This window comes from Corylus avellana, chromosome ca1, assembly GCF_901000735.1.
Source record: "Corylus avellana chromosome ca1, CavTom2PMs-1.0".
Lineage (NCBI taxonomy): Eukaryota > Viridiplantae > Streptophyta > Magnoliopsida > Fagales > Betulaceae > Corylus > Corylus avellana.
The window spans coordinates 9371532-9388307 of NC_081541.1; the positions used below are offsets into that span (position 1 = coordinate 9371532).

The following is a 16776-nucleotide window of genomic DNA, read 5'->3' on the forward strand; positions in this document are numbered from 1 at the left end:
AGAAAGAATGAAAGTCCTTAATAATATAAATTATATTTGTATTATAAGGGTATTTTAGGAAATTTGATTACAATATAATTTTATTCACTAACATATTGTATTGTACCAAACAAAGGAATAGGATTAGCTAGTCTATTCCAACGTTACAACCAAATAAAAGAATAGGAATAGCTAATCTATTCCATACTCTTCTATTCTCAATAATAACTAATCTATTTCCAATGAACTAAACATTCCACGAATCAAACAAAGCCTTAGTTTAGGAAACAAATCAACAATGAAACACAGGTCAACTTCGATAATTGACAGAGAGGATGATTACTAATAATTAATATCATCATCAATATGAATTCTTCCTTTTTGAGGGATGATTTATGACTTAAACTCCACTTGTAGAGTTCCTTTTTTTTTTTCCCTCTAAAGAATTCTATAAACTTACACAATATTTAAATTGTTAAGATATTGTCACTTCAATATCATCACATATAATGTGTCTTGTTTCAGTTTTGTTTAGATATTCTTAATTTTTTTAAAATTTTATTATTATAACTACTGCTATAGTGATATGACTAGATCTCAACAATTTAATTTGAAAAACAATAGTTGACATTTGAATACAAGTAGTGGATAGAATACCCTAAGAACACTAAATAATCATTATTAAAAAAATAAAAAAATAAAAAAAAAATAAAAAACATGTGAAAGCAGATGATATTGTTTCTATGAAGACAAAATATTGAATTGACATGAAGGCTCGTCCAAGCATCGGGAAGAAAATATTTTTAGTTTTTTGTTCTGCTTTTGTAATTTTTAACAAAAGAGAAGGCTCCAGTCATTCCCATTTCAAAGTTAAAAAACTGAAACACAACACATTATCTGAGCCACCCTAGGTGGTGGCTGAGCCACTTCCAAGCCTTTTTAAGGGGTGGCTCCCCAAACAACGGCTGGGAGTGACTCGGTCACCCCATTAGTTTCCGGGCTGGCTTGGCCAATATTCCAAAATGGAAGAACATATCTTTTACATTGCCAATAAAGATGCCAAAATTCAACTTGGGAACTACAGAAGAGATACAACCTTTTCAAAGTCTTTGTAGGGCTCTTTAAACAGTCTCTGAGGTGCAGCTTCTTTTTAAGTTTCAATTTCAGATCTCCCCCAAATAAATCTGCTTATCACTACTGCAAGATCCAACAATAGGTTCAGTGGGATGGAAGACACATTCATTGACTGATCCATTGTGGCCAGGGAGCTTATACAAGATGCCTCGAGAAGTTGTATCCCATATGTAAACCATCCTATCAGAACTCCCCGCTGTGACTTTGCTTCCGTCAGGCGACCAGCCACATTTCAACAGGTTCTTTTCGAAGTTGTGCTGGTGTCCTCCCATTACCTTCACACATCGATTCTGCGGTGCATATGGGCGCATATCCCATATGCAGAGTTTGCAGTCCATGCCATTCGTAAGAAGATACGACCCATCAGGACTCAACTGCATACCTGTTATCATATCTTGATGGCCTTGAAGCGTCATTATCACTTCACCTTTGCGCACGTCCCAAACCTTAATGTCATTGTCAATGCCGCCTGTGAAGATCTTGTCAGATGCATCTGAGAAACTGACGGCTGTAATTTGATATTTATCTGGAAATGTCTGAATGGCGCCCCTCTGCCGCATATCCCACAGTTTGGCAGTTCCATCATCAGATCCACTGACAACAAGTGGAGGTCCCCTCCGACAAGGACAGCATGAATTCACAAACGAGGAGTGTTCTGCCATTTTCTTTATCTGCTTCCCCGTTTCAACATCCCATGCCCTTAGAGTTTTATCGGGGCTGGCTGATATTATCTGAGTTCCATCAGTAGTCCAATGAAGATCGAGAACTGCATTCTTGTGTCCTTTTAAAACAATGAAGTTCTTGCAATCCCCATACACATTCCACAGAAAAATTTCTTTGTCGTGAGACCCAGATGCAATGGCCGTTCCCGCTGGATTGAACTTCATTGTGTATATAGCACTCTGGTGACCCGCCAGCAACATGATTGGTGATTCCAAACCTGATGTACGCTGTTTTCCGTTTGGCCCAGGTCCTCGAGGGCCACTAAATGGGACAGTAGACCATTCCATTGGTCGTGGACCAACTGTAGACAAAGCATTTTCAGTCCTTCCTGGAACAACTTCCATCCCGGTCACTGCTTTCTTTAGCAGGTTCTACACAGCAAATCCTGAGAAAAAAAAACTAAAGAAATTAGCCATCCATGTCAAACAAAGGAGGATGAAATAGCTGAACTGATTATCATGACTACAACCATGTCAGACAATTTTATTTCAAATTGTTCTAAATTCAGGAAAAGAAGGTTATATTAATTAAGGAAGCGAAAGAGAATATGAAGATGGAATGGCAACAAAGAATAGATGAGGCCACCCCAACTAATTGATGAGAATCCATAATGTAATCAGAATTCGGACTTAAGTTGAGTTCAGGTGGATCATCTAAACTCGAGAAGAGATCATAAGTAAAGCTCACAGTGATGAAGCAAACCATTGCACCAACTAGGAGATAAGAGAAGGGGGCAAAAAACAATCATGACCACACAAATGTGATGTTCATTTTTATCAATTCTAACAATTAGTGCATGATGCTGATATTTTCTCAAGATCATCATCCAACGAAGGATCAAACAAGAACCTACAATCATGAGATACAAGTAGAATGCTGCCGGTGGTCAAGAAATGTGCATTTGAAAATCATTGAACCAAAAAACCATCAAACTGAATTCTGTTCAATGAGAAAGATAAGAGTGGGTTAGTTCATAGGTTCTAATCTTCTATTTAGTCATTTGGTAAGATTTGAACCTAAGATATAACAATCACATCCTCCCCCTTTTTGCTGAGATGAGACAATATCAGTTTAGATCTTAGATTCAAATCTTGCTAATCCATTTTACTGAGTAAGATTTGAACCTAAAATCTACTCTAACCACATCCTACTTCTTTACCACCTTTTTAAGAGATAAAAAGAAAAAGAAAAAGATATACTCATTGCACGCAGAGAAAGTAATTACTAGTTTACAAATTTATTGTGGTCAGTTGTGTGTTCCTTCAAAGAGGCTTATAGCATGAGACAGAAACTATTACAGTTTTTAGACAAGTAATTAGGTATAATCCATTAGAGCAATGCTATATACCATCCTTTTATCCCCAAAAGTTGATGTGGCTTTTAAAATCACTATTGGATCAAAATTCAATAGTGATCAATCCCAAATTCAATAGTGATTTTAAAGCCATATCAACTTTGGGAGGATAAAAAGATGGTATGCAGCATTACTCTATTCAAATAGACCAAGAGCAGTATCCCTTGGCATCATACTCTCTTTTTCAGACTAATAATTCCAATACATCTTGTAATAAAAACTTGGCACAAACATTTAATAAACGAGCAAATCAATTGAATTCCCAAACAATTTGCATCAATTCAGTTTTTCCTACCCTAAAAGAAGCTTTACTAAGGATATTCAATACCCTTTGACATATACAAATTTTTCTTTGATGTATGTATAATGAAGTTCCTACAACTTTGACACACTGCCATTTCTCTTGTTATAAAACCTCAGCGTTCTAGGGCTGCTCATTTGGCAACCCCAGTTGCAATTGTTCTCAGTAAAATTGGTCCTCCTTCAACCTAGACTAGAAATAACAAAACAAACCAATGAGAATTCATTTTCCCTTTTCTTTGTTTTTTCGGTGTTCAAGATAACCCACAATTTACCCAACCAAAAAAGAGTAATAAGAGCCTAAGATTCATCCATTTCACTGCTCAGCTATGATGACTCTACCGCAGCAGGATTTCAAAATAACAATGCTATTCCATGGAACTAGGGTTTCACAGAGAGAGCATACCTGGTAGATTTGGTAAACCCTGGAGGGTTCTTTTTTTTCTTCGATAGTGACGGAGAACAGTCAACTCACTCTCTGGACATGATACACATGAAACCCTATCACGAAACCCAATTTATAGAGTAATATGATTTAGTTAAACGTCGTCGTTTTCGATTTAATGATTTCCACCCAGCTATACACATAAAATTATTATCCCAATGCCGTGTGTCGTATTCCACTACCAATAACAATATATATCGTCCAAAGGAATATTTAATAGCTCACAAAAAATTAGAAAATAATATTTGATAGCTTAGGAAAAAATTAAGGAAAGGAATCTTGAATTACTAAAATTTCTAAAATCAAAAACATAGACTTTTATTTTTCTTTGTGTATTTCAGAGGCCCCTAACAGCCATTCAACGTTGTTGGTGAGAGTGGACATATTAACCATTTACTGTCTATTGACTGCAACCGAACATACATTAACCATCTACCGCCAGAAGTCGGTCGATAATCGGTTAAGAATTTTTATACCGACGTTAATTCAGTTCAATTAATCGGTATAAATATTTTGCTGTCGACTAACCGAATTAATCGATAATTAACCAATGATAAATATTATATGACCAATTTATTAGTAGAGGTGTAGACCATATGTATGGTGGACTCTTATTGTGTTAATTAATGGGCCTACTTAAAATTTGTTTTGTTTATTAAGTTATTTTAGCCCAAAAAACAATTTGGGCCCCTAAAACAATCAATTTTTTGCTCAATTAAAAAAGTCCACGATTAACCGATTAACCGAACTAATTAACCAAAATATATGTTTAACCGAAACTTTTGAAATAAATTATTATCAAAAGGTAATCAATGAATTAACCTATTTAATCGACAATTTTAGTTAACCGACCAAAAATGGCTCAACCAAACCAAATCGAACCCATACCCAGCCTTAGTTGTTAGGATGTGCTTTTGGTGAAAAAGATTGTCAAACCTAATTTTCTCTATCGGAATTTTAAATAATAAACTCACTTTTTTAAACAAATAAATTTTCCTGGGCTTAGGATAAATTTAATCATCTTTGGCAATGGCATTTGATCTAATTAAGATGCTCGCCGGCTACTACTCGGTTGTATACCCAAAATAGAGGTGACAATTCATCTTTCCACTTAAGTTTTGGAAAAGGGGAAAAGGGGAATGGTATAAGATTTATATAGATCAATTCAAATATAACTCATTCATTCAATTAATCAAGCCTCTCAAGTTTGGCTTATTAATTTTGTGTCGAATTTGTGAGTCATGTCAAAATTTGCAATCTTTAAATGTGATATAACAGATTTGGGTCGTACTGAAGCTAAGTATAAGACTATATAAATTGATTGTAATTTGACCAATTTAATTAAAGGGTCAAATTTCTAATCCGAATCTAATAATCTTGCATTAGATTTATGTCAATTTTATGAATAGTACCCCCCAAAAAAAAAAAAAAAATTGTCAAGCCAAACCCAAAGTATCAAAATTCTAAAAAGGTCGAGTCTTGAAAAAAAAAAAAAGAAACAAAAACAAGACGGCAAAGGCAACGTGGAATCATGTCCGAAGAAAATGATTCAAATTAAAAGACTATTTTCCTTGAAATATCATCCTCAATTATGCAACACGCAACTAACTTTTACTGGCCTGCAAAATTCTTTTTTTTTTTTTTTTTTTTTTTTTTTAAAGGGAAAGTTGCACATGAATAAACTAAGCATTTGGATATGTGATTAAGAGAAAATCATAATTTTTTAAAACGCAGTTAAACTTTTGGAGAAATCATGGCTGACGGTTTGAGGTCTTTGACCTTTCAAATTTTAATTTAACCTTTTAAAATTATGCGTTTTTAAATTATATTTTTTTAAATACACAATCCCAAATAACTCATTTTCTAAAATTTAGTTCAAAATCGTACTTTGTATTTATAAAATTACAATACCAAACGCACCCTAAGTCGCTAACCCGTCCAATGTAAATAGAGAGCTCTCACTCGATCTTTTCTTTTAAGAAATACAGTCGAGCTTCTATATCAAATTTAGCAGACTATAAGAGTATTATTAATTGATTATATTCAAATAGGGTTTGAATACGTTTCTTTCATTGAATGTATTGAAATAATACGTGTTTAGAGCATATAAGAGTATTTGCACTCTTGATTAAGCAAATGCCTCTTGGAGTCTTGGAGAAGTGACTATTAAAAATACTAAATTAAAATCCTAAATTTAATTTTTCACCTAAGAAAAACAGATCATGAATGATGAAATATATTTTTATAGCAAGAAGTAGGCAAGAATTGTCCTACACATAACACAATGTGTCTATTAGAATAACCCAAACGTCATCGTTTGTTTTTTTATTTAATGTCGCAATCATCAATGCTAATTGTTAATAATTATAATCAGTAATGAGACCTTATTAAAACGGTTATTAGTTTAGATACCAAAACCCAAAACCCAAAACCTCCAAAATTAATTAACTTCCTAAAAATACCCTTAAACATTTTCAATAATCCCCACCATGTCCCTTCACTCAGACTCTCCTCCCTCCTCCAGCAGAGACTGGCTCTTCCCCTCGCCGGCCTACATCCACTCCGCTTACCACCCGGCGAATTCCCCAAAACACCTCCGGAGATTCACCACGACCCCCAGAACATCCCACCCTCGCACTCCGGATCCTAGACCCTCAAGAACGTTCCGGAACGATGGCGTTCCGGCCTCGAACCCGATTCCGTATAGGGATTTCAGGTATGCAGGGGTTCGCCGGAGATTCGACCTCTCTCGCCGGACCGAGAGGCTTCCGAAACGGGACGATGCTGGAGCCGTTTCGGGACGGAAGTCGGAAATCACCGCCGTTTCGAGGGAGAAAGTGTGTACCGCCGAGAAGGTTTTCGGATTTTCGGGTCGGGTCTTTAGAGTTCGGTGGAAAATGGCAATCTCTGTAGCCGTAGTACTCTCTCTCTCTCTCTCTTGCACGACAATGGTTAATTCTATGGCTGACGATTGTGTTTGTATGTGTGCGTTTGTAGATTTTGATCACAGTGTTCTCCTCACTTCTGCACAACAACTTCTCATTACAGAACCAAGTCAATGAGCTTCGGGTATATAGACTTCAAAACTGTTTTTTTTTTTTACTTTAAGATCAAATTTTGTTGTGATGGATTATGGTGTTTTAAGAATTGAAATTTGGTGTTTTAATATGTTCCTCTTGAGCATGCTTGTTTTTGGTGTTTTGTTGTTAAAGCCAAAATAAATAGTGCGAAGAATCTCCAAACAGCGCTTGGAGTTGGTTGAGATGTGAAAAAACTCGATCTGATAGAACCACTGAGACATAGAGTTTTGGTACACAACTTTAGCAGGCAAGCATGAATTTAGGCAAAAGAAGTGAACCATACTGAGCAAGGTTTTGTGCTCTCCTGTGCTGTTGATTTGAGTTTAGGTTGAGCATGAGCTCCGCTAATAACAGATTCAAGCTTTGTTCATGAACCGAATCTTTCTCCTAATTAGCCTAATCCCTTTTTTTGTAAACCTTTAGACTAATCATTTAGCTATCTCAACACGCTTCAAAGACAAACCCTTTGACATGCCTTGAAGCCTTCCATCTTTTCCTTTTTCTAGTAAGGTGTTTTTTCAAAGTTTCTCAAGGATTTATGTTTTCGCAATGCTTGCCTCATTTGGGAATGAACCCACATTGAGCCAAGGTTGGTGTTGCATAAACTTGGATTATTAAGCAATCAAGTCTGGAAACTTGCTTGAGGTTAGTTTATATATTTGCGATCATGCCTGAAGGAGCTACTAATATATAATGGTCTGTGGTTTATTTTAGAAGAACTTCTCCAAGTTTTTTTTTTTTTTTTTTGCTAGCAGTGATTGGATTTGTTGTCCATGTTTTGGCTAGGACCTCTTAATTTTCTGTTTAATTTTATGGGTATTTTAGAAGTGAAATCTTGATAATTGGAACACAGTTTCTGCTTGCAGGACCAGGTCTCCAAATGCAATATCTCAATAGATGCAACCAGTTCCTTTAAACAGGAGAGTGATCATCGTCCAAGCAAAAACTTGAAAATTTTAGCGCTCATTCTCTCTCTCACAATTTTATCTATTCCTATTCTTATTTTCAAGTACATTGACTACATCTCTAAATCAAGATCATTGGACAACATTTCAGAAGAAGTTTCTCTCAGTAAGCAACTAGCATATCGTGTGGATGCGTTTTTGTCAGTCCACCCATATGCTAAGCCATTGGCATTGCTAGTTGCAACTCTATTACTTATATGTCTTGGGGGCTTGGCACTCTTTGGAGTGACTGATGGTAGCTTAGCAGAATGCCTTTGGTTATCTTGGACATATATAGCTGATTCAGGCAACCACTCTGGCTCTGAAAGTGTTGGTTGGAGGCTTGTTTCGGTTTCCATTAGCTTTGGTGGGATGCTTATATTTGCAATGATGCTTGGACTTGTTTCTGATGCAATTTCGGAGAAGCTGGACTCACTGAGGAAAGGAAGAAGTGAGGTGGTCGAACAAAACCACACTTTAATTCTTGGGTGGAGTGATAAACTGGTAATGCTCTGATTCCACAGCTCATAGTCCAAAGACATCTCACTGGGTCTCTTTGCTGGGACAACATTAAATAGCTTTAAACAATTCATTTGTTTATACTTATCAAAAAAAAGTTTTAAGCTTATTGCTTTTTGCTATGCTTATATTTTCCCGTCACCAACAACACCATTGTGTACTCAGGGGTCACTACTTAATCAACTTGCTATAGCCAATGATAGTTTGGGTGGAGGAATTGTTGTTGTGATGGCTGAACGAGACAAAGAGGAAATGGAACTTGACCTTGCTAAAATGGAATTCGATTTCAAAGGAACATCAGTTATATGCAGAAGCGGGAGCCCTCTGATTCTAGCAGATCTGAAAAAGGTCTGCCTACTTCCTCTGTTGTTTTGTTGAACATATAATGCTTATCATATGCCCAGTTTCCTATCTGGTTATGTTTTAACCCTTCCTGAAAAGCTTGCTGACGGATCTCAATCCAGCGACAAAGTGAATTAGTCAAGAGCTCGTATGGTAGGAGTACATTATAATGAGTTCTGCCTGAAGTGTTTGTAATTCTCCCTTAAATCCAATATTGACTTTAGCAAAAGCATATAGAGCCTTGGGCAAAATTCTTATCTTTTGGTACCTTTAATGTCAATCAATTTGTATTTCTTTATCAGCAAGAAACAAATATTCTTCCCCCCCCTCCCCCAGGCAAAAAAAAAAAAAAACCCAAAAATTTAAGTCAATTTAAAATACATAAATAAATTTGCAGATTTTTTACGACTCTGTTTTTAGCTTCCCTGCTTCCAGTGTCGAGTCTCTTGAGAAGTTATCGCAATGTGCATTTGTTTGTTTTCATTTCAGATACACAATGTGCTACATTCTCACGGAACCAACTATTCTTTCTTGGATGAGAACTACCTGATGCTGAAACCATTTTCAGCCTTTGTAAACTTCTATTTTATTTTGCTGAGACCTTCTGTTTCATAGGTATCTGTCTCCAAGGCCCGTGCAATCATTGTCCTTGCTGAAGATGGAAATGCTGATCAGGTCTATTTGAGTGCAAACGTTGATCTTCTTCATGATTGATATCAGGCTAGATTGCTATTAACTCACATTTTTAATTTGACACAGAGTGATGCCCGTGCACTTAGAACAGTTTTAAGTCTAACTGGAGTTAAAGAAGGGCTTAGAGGACATATAGTTGTGGAACTTAGTGATCTTGACAATGAGGTCCTTGTTAAACTTGTTGGCGGAGATCTTGTAGAAACTGTTGTGGCTCATGATGTAATTGGTCGCTTGATGATTCAATGTGCTCGGCAACCTGGACTTGCACAGGTCATTCCATTACTCTAAACCCTTTAACATTAATTGGATAGTTTCCTAATGTTATTATAGTGTATCTTGTTGATTTTTCTTATATTGAGTATCATTTACTGCCTTCTATTATCATTTGCAAATTAACTTCCATAATTAGATTCATTTAATCATTTCCCTGGTGGGGCGGTTGTGGCAGATCTGGGAAGACATCCTTGGGTTTGAAAACTGTGAGTTCTACATCAAAAGATGGCCACTGTTGGATGGCATGCAATTTGAGGATGTCTTAATCAGTTTTCCTTATGCCATTCCTTGTGGGGTCAAGGTTTCATCATGTGGTGGTAAAATTATTCTGAATCCTGATGATTCCTATGTTCTACAAGAAGGTGATGAAGTTCTTGTCATAGCTGAGGATGACGACAGCTATGGTCCAGCAACATTGCCTACGGTGCTTTCATTTTCCTTAAAACATATAGATTCCAAATAAATTGCTAGGTATCTCTGCTTGTTTGTTTATTTTTGGTGGTAATGTTGGGTAAATTCATTGTTAGAGACTTTGCTTACTCATTGTCCACGTCAGCTGACATTTGGTCCTCCGAACAACAGGGGAAAAGAAGGAACTAAAGGTCAGAGAAAAAAGTATAATGTATGATATAGGAAAACTTTCCGGTGACTTGGCTAGGAGATGTAGGCAATACTTGATTTAATAGCCATCACTTCATCAGGCCAATGATCAATTTTTATTTTTTATTTTTATGAATAATAATTTTATTAAGAGGTGATGCATCACCTCTTAATAAAATAGGTTTGGACAAATCCATTTACCTGGCCATTTAAATTGTATGATCATGTGGTTGTCCCTGCTTGATCTCTTAGGTGTTGCACAAGGCTGTGGGATCTGTCACACTCTGTTAGCTGTAATTGTGTATGGTAGACAAGAGTGTACTCTGACAGAGGCGCCCATTGTTGTACAGAAGTAGTCATTTTCATGTTATTAACTAGTGGACCTAGAATACATTAGAAAGGTGTTATTGTGTATGTTGATGTGATCTAATATACTAACTAAAGGAGAAAAGAGAAGTGACAATGGTCTTTGGACCAAATGGCATCTCTCCCATAAACAAGCGGTGCGGGATGAACTCACAGTTCAATCCCAATTGAGTGCCTGAGTTATATTTACTTGTTAAGTAAAAGACAATAAGTCACAGTTAGGCCAGTTGAACCAAATAAATACATAAATAAATGGAAAGAATCAATAAATAAAAGATCTTCTAATTTGTGCACATTGGCATGATGCCTACCAGGGAGTTTAAGTGAGTGAGGCATACCATAATAAAAACTTACAAAATTATAATCAATTTGATCATTCAGGTCAAAGAAGCATCATTCATACACTTTGCTCGACCAACAAAAAAGCCACAGAAGATTCTACTTTGTGGATGGATGTGGGACATTGATGATATGATTGTGGTAAGTTCTTTCTACTGAAGCCCCTAATTTCTTCTTTTTTGGCCTGAATGCTGCAGGTATGGGGAGGAAGTCTACCAAAAGACTTTGTTGTTCCAAAATCTACGGAAAAGATACTTTTATGTGGTTGGCGGCGAGATATGGAGGATATGATTATGGTAATGTCACAAGAAATCTGCAACCATGCTCCCAGTATGTCTTGGGTTGCATTTCTTCATATATTCACAAAATGGTGGTAGACATGTCAAAAACAGTTTGTTTTTCTGTCTACATGACCAAATTTGGATGCACACTTGCAATTAACTTCTACCAGCTTCCAATACCTTCACTAGTTCACTTGCTATATCAATTTTGTGCTACAGTAGAACAATTGAAATACTCACTGGCAAACTGTCCTTTGTTAATCTATGTTTTTTTAGGTATTGGATGCGTTTCTAGCACATGGTTCAGAGGTTTGGATGTTCAATGAGGTTCTTGAGAAGGAGAGGGAGAAGAAGCTTATTGATGGTGGTCTTGACATCAGCCGGTTGGTGAATATAACCTTGGTTAATCGTGAGGGAAATGCTGTAATACGGCGCCACTTGGAAAGCCTTCCCCTAGAATCGTTTGATTCAGTAAGTATCATTAAGTTTTTAGTTTCTCCTTGATAAGCATTTGCAATGAAGTGGCATCAAGGGACAGTTTTGATTCTTAATGAGATTGAGGACTTACGATACTTGTAGAAGTATTGACGCCACCAATGAGATTTCCCATGGGAAAGAACTTGCTGGATGAACGTGACCATCTGTGTGGTGTAGCTTCTCCTGAACAGTGACATAATTTTACGATTTGAAAGGCAATATATTTATCAGTTAGTGAGAATCATAAACTTAGGTTACATCTTTATGCAAGAGATGTAAACTGCCATTTCTGAGGCTTGTGGAGCGTATTTGTGTGTGACATATGTGATGATTACCTAAATATGAACATGACTTAATTTCATGGTTAACAACATTTTGATGTACTTCCTGGTCTGTGCAGATCTTGATTCTGGCTGATGAATCTGTTGAAGATTCAGCAATTCAAGCTGATTCCAGATCTCTTGCTACATTACTATTAATTCGTGACATTCAGGTTGTCTTTTGTTTTTTGTTCAATTTGATCTTTGAGTGACCTTAGTGAAACTATCAAAACTCATCTCTTTTGTACTGTTTCCCTTATTTTAATTGTTTTTTTTTTTAACGTTTCATTTTAGTAACAAGTTCTGATTCTTTTGATCAAAGTCTGCTTTTACCTGTTTGCTTATCCATCAACTTTAGACTTAGATCTTTGTATTTTGTTCCTATTATAACCCATCTCAACAGCTTTCTATACCCTGAATGATTTGGCATTATTTTTTTTTGATAAGTAAATATGATATAAAAGAGCGCAGAGGGGTGCAACCCACATACACGGGAAGTATAAAAGAGAGCGCCTAAGAGGGAGAAAAATGAAAAAGAAAATCAGAGAAGTTAATCCCTATAGGAGCTAGCCAAGCGGTCGTCCAGGAATACAAAGTAAAGAAGAAAAAATGAGTCAATTCCTCTATAGTCCTAGTGGAGTTCTCAAAGCATTTAGCATTCCTTTCATTCCAAATACACCACATAAGACACAAAGGGATCATCTTCCACACTACCGCGCTTCGAGAACTTCCTCCCGACCACCAACAATTGAACAAGCCCCTCACCTTGCAAGGCATGACCCAAAGCAGCCCAAACCGATCAACAATAGTATGCCAAAGAACACTTGCGATCTCGCAATGGAGAAGAAGATGATCGACCGACTCTCCATTCTTCTTGCACATACAACACCATTCCACTACCACTATGTTTCTCTTCCGCAGGGTGTCGTGAGTCAAAATTTTGCCTAAGGCCGCGGTCCACCCGAAGAAAGCCACTCGCAATGGCACCTTAGTAACGCCAAATGCTCTTCCAAGGAAACACTTCATGGTCACCTTTGGACAAGGCCTTGAAGAGAAACTTAACCTCGAAATTGCCTTTCTTAGATGAAGACCATCGAATACAATCCATAGAGCCTATGGATATCTTGTACGAGTACAACCGGTCAAAGAAAGAAGAAATCAAATCCATCTCCCAATCCTGTACTGACCGCACAAAAATGACATTCCATTCGACGACCCCATTCCTCCAAATAAAGTTATCCTTCACCCAAACTTCTTTGTGTCTGGCTATGCTGTACAAAGACGGGAAAGCATGCTTCAAAGAGGAGTCCCCACACCAAATATCATGCCAAAAACGAACTTTCGAACCCACCCCCACCTCATAACGAATACCTTTGGCAAAAAAATTCCAACCTTGCCGAATGTGCTTCCATAAGCCCACACCATGGGAACCCGAAACCTCCTTAGTGCACCAACCACCCTCCTGATCTTCATATTTAGCTTTGATAACCTTATACCATAGAGCCTCACTCTCATTAACATATCTCCAAAGCCATTTACCTAGAAGAGCTTGATTAAACTGATGGAACTTACGAATGCCAAGCCCACCGTACCGAAGGGGACGACAGACTTGATTCCAATTTACAAGATGTAGCTTATGCTCGTCTCCCATCCCTCCCCATAAGAAGTCTCTTTGTACTTTCTCAAGTCTTTTAGCTACACTCATAGGAATCGGAAATAGTGACAAAAAGTAAGTCGGAAGATTAGAGAGCGTACTCTTAATGAGAGTTAAACGACCTCCTTTAGAGAGATACATTCTCTTCCAACCTGCCATCTGACGCTCCATTTTTTCGATCACATCATTCCACATAACCTTATCCTTATGCCCCGCCCCAAGAGGGAGACCCAAATACTTCATCGGCAAATCGGCAACACTACACCCAAGGCATTATTGCTAGACTGACATTGGACTAATAATTAGAAAGTTCAAAATTTTATTTCTTTTCGAGTTCTTGTTCATAATTTGTTGGATAATTTTGACTAGCGTCCTTTCAGCCATAATTTGAGACTTCTAAGAATAGGCCAAGCTTTGAAATAGAAGCTTCTTTCTCTCTTGCACTATCGAGTTTAAACTTTCATTGGAGCAATATTGGAAAGTATATATCTGTTCTTACCAACGAGATTGAGTTGTGATTCATCTTTCACTCTATCATCAATTCTGAGATTTTTTTGTTTTTTGGGTTTTTGCAGGCTAAACGTCTCCCATTCAGAGAAGCCATGGTAAACCAAGTTCATAGAGGGAGCTTCTCACAAGGCTCTTGGATTAGAGAAATGGTGCTAGCTTCAGATAAATCAGTTATAATCAGTGAAATTCTGGACCCAAGGACAAAAAATCTATTATCCATGTCAAAGATCAGTGATTATGTTTTATCAAATGAGCTTGTCAGCATGGCACTGGCCATGGTTGCGGAGGATCGACAAATAAATGATGTATTAGAAGAGCTCTTTGCAGAGGAGGTAGTCTTCCTTTTGATGACAGTGAGATATGAACATATAGCATATGGAAAGCATGCATTTTCTTGTCCTTTTTTCTACTTGTATTTAGGTGTTTATTTTGTATATTTCCTATATGCCTGGGTTGCACTTTTCGTTTTTAATGATCTTTCGATTACTTATCAAAGAAAAAAGAAAAAGAAAGCATCCAACCAATTCACATAAAACTTTCATATTGTTCCCATGTGATCCCTCTCGCACATAACACCTATAGATTTAACATCTATAAAAACACTTGTCTAGAGTCAAAATAATTGTGAGGCCAGATTAATTTGTACAGTTAACCAAATTTATGCTCAAGAAATATCTGGTGTAAAAATGTCCTTCCTAACAGTTTGTTCTTATTAGGGGACCAACTCTTTCAGTCTTTCGTGATCATAAGTTAATATGGACATACCAAAAAACAACATGGTTTAAACATTTTAATTTTAACATCCTGAGAACTCCGCAGAATTTATTTTCCCCACATTTTGGATTGTCTATTAGTTTAGCAAATGCTCAACTGTTAGGCCTGGGAAACTTTGCTTCAATTCTAACTATTGATGTATGAACAATATCTTTCATTTATGTTCTTGTAATCTTTGTTAGTTGCAACATTATCTTTTTTATCCATTTTATTCTTTACTATATGGTTTTGTCAGTTGGTTTCTTGATGCTGGAAGGTATCTGTGCCTGTTTTCTTTGTAGTATTATTGAGCATGCCAAATATGAGAAAGAAATGTTACGCATTCATGCAGATTATGTTGAGCCCAAGTGATTTATGCATAACACTCTGAATTTTGACTCCCTGCTTCTCCTAGAAAGCTATAGAATGTGTGAACGCAAGCACTTGCATCCAAATTCCTAAATCTTATTAAGGGAAAAAAATGCAAAAAAGGAGAGGAAAAATAGGAACACTGAATGTGTATATATTTCTATGGGGTGTTAACTTTTGCTTTTGGCTAGATCTTTAGGGGCCGTGCCTTTGTATACTACCCATGTACATGGGTTGCATCCTTTTATTAGTGCTTTTCAATAAATTGCTTACCTATCATTGTAACTTATATATATGGTACATGTCTATTCACATGCGTGTGCACAAACACACACTTGCCTATCTGATCAGTCATAAATGTTTTGGCTTTTATCAGGGAAATGAGATGCATATAAGGCAAGCAGATCTGTATCTTCTTGAAGGGGAGGAATTGAGTTTCTATGAAATACTTTTACGAGCCCGACTAAGGAGGGAGATTGTGATTGGTTACCGTTTAGCTAATGATGAGAAAGCAGTCATCAATCCCCCTGTTAAAAGCGAGAGACGAAGGTGGTCACTGAAGGACATTTTTGTTGTGATTGCTGAGAAGGATTGAGTCAAGAAACAGGCTATCTTTGAAAGGAATGAAGATCTTAGACCCCAAAGTCGTTGGGATTTTAAATTTGCTGGTGCCGTGCAATTGAGAGAATGGACCAGCCATCCCGTCTAGATTTCTATGCCAGAAATCAACCTCAAATTTTCACTAGGATTTGGCTTTCCTGTAGTTTTTTAAACGGTCCAAATGAAAATGCTGAGAAGCTTAAATTTAATGCCTGCCTCTCCGTGTGTTTTCATACGTCATAGTGATTGCTTTAGCCAGAGCTGTATTATACCACCAAAATGTAAAACAAAGTTGAGAACAATACGCTGTTCTCCCTTCTCTTTCTGCCTGCAAATGGGGTTGGGGGTTTTTGAATTCCACATTTGTATGGTAGCCTTTATGTTTATGATTGTAAATGGATTGAACTATTCATAGTGAATTATATTTGAATCAAAACGCCACTGAGCAAGGCAACAGTCTGCCAATCCTCCATATCAAAAATTGGTTATTGGCCTACCTCATACTAATTTCTCTCCATCATCTGGCCTTTAAAACATGACACCATCAACAGTCACCCTAGATACATACGAGAAACTTCATGTGGATATACAATTTGCCCAATTGGTTACCACTGAGTTTTTCACGTATCAAAAAACATGACACCATCAACAGTCACCTAGGTACATACAAGAAACTTCATGTGGATATACGATTTGCCCAATTGGTTACCATTGAGTTTTC

General features: G+C 37.0%; 2 protein-coding genes across 3 annotated transcripts; one reads left to right on the top strand and one right to left on the bottom strand.

Annotated features, from left to right (window-relative positions):
- Positions 1 to 816: 816 nt before the first annotated feature.
- On the bottom strand, positions 817 to 3968 carry LOC132167155 (uncharacterized). Its single transcript, XM_059578055.1, has 2 exons — positions 3897 to 3968; positions 817 to 2221 (listed from the first exon to the last, which is right to left on the bottom strand). The coding sequence occupies exon 2, from the start codon at positions 2178 to 2180 to the stop codon at positions 1143 to 1145; it is 1038 nt and encodes a 345-aa protein (XP_059434038.1). The 5' UTR covers positions 2181 to 2221; positions 3897 to 3968; the 3' UTR covers positions 817 to 1142.
- A 2400-nt stretch (positions 3969 to 6368) lies between these two features.
- On the top strand, positions 6369 to 16520 carry LOC132166907 (ion channel CASTOR-like). Of its 2 annotated transcripts, none has more exons than XM_059577765.1 (12): positions 6369 to 6850; positions 6933 to 7004; positions 7882 to 8463; positions 8644 to 8826; positions 9436 to 9495; positions 9580 to 9783; positions 9962 to 10210; positions 11134 to 11232; positions 11649 to 11843; positions 12250 to 12342; positions 14399 to 14665; positions 15832 to 16520. In XM_059577765.1, the coding sequence occupies exons 1-12, from the start codon at positions 6425 to 6427 to the stop codon at positions 16048 to 16050; spliced, it is 2649 nt and encodes an 882-aa protein (XP_059433748.1). In that variant the 5' UTR covers positions 6369 to 6424; the 3' UTR covers positions 16051 to 16520. The 2 variants fall into 2 exon arrangements, with proteins under 2 accessions (XP_059433748.1, XP_059433747.1); XM_059577764.1 differs by lacking the exon at positions 11134 to 11232 and adding an exon at positions 11289 to 11387 and having other exon boundaries at positions 6370 to 6850.
- The last annotated feature ends 256 nt before the right edge of the window (positions 16521 to 16776 follow it).

Coding starts and splice junctions, on each gene's coding strand:
- LOC132167155 (XM_059578055.1), bottom strand. CDS start 2,180: ATGGAAGTTGTTCCAGGAAGGACTGAAAATGCTTTGTCTACAGTTGGT.
- LOC132166907 (XM_059577765.1), top strand. CDS start 6,425: ATGTCCCTTCACTCAGACTCTCCTCCCTCCTCCAGCAGAGACTGGCTC. Junction 11,844..12,249: donor CCCTAGAATCGTTTGATTCA/GTAAGTATCATT, acceptor TGGTCTGTGCAG/ATCTTGATTCTGGCTGATGA. Junction 12,343..14,398: donor TATTAATTCGTGACATTCAG/GTTGTCTTTTGT, acceptor GGGTTTTTGCAG/GCTAAACGTCTCCCATTCAG.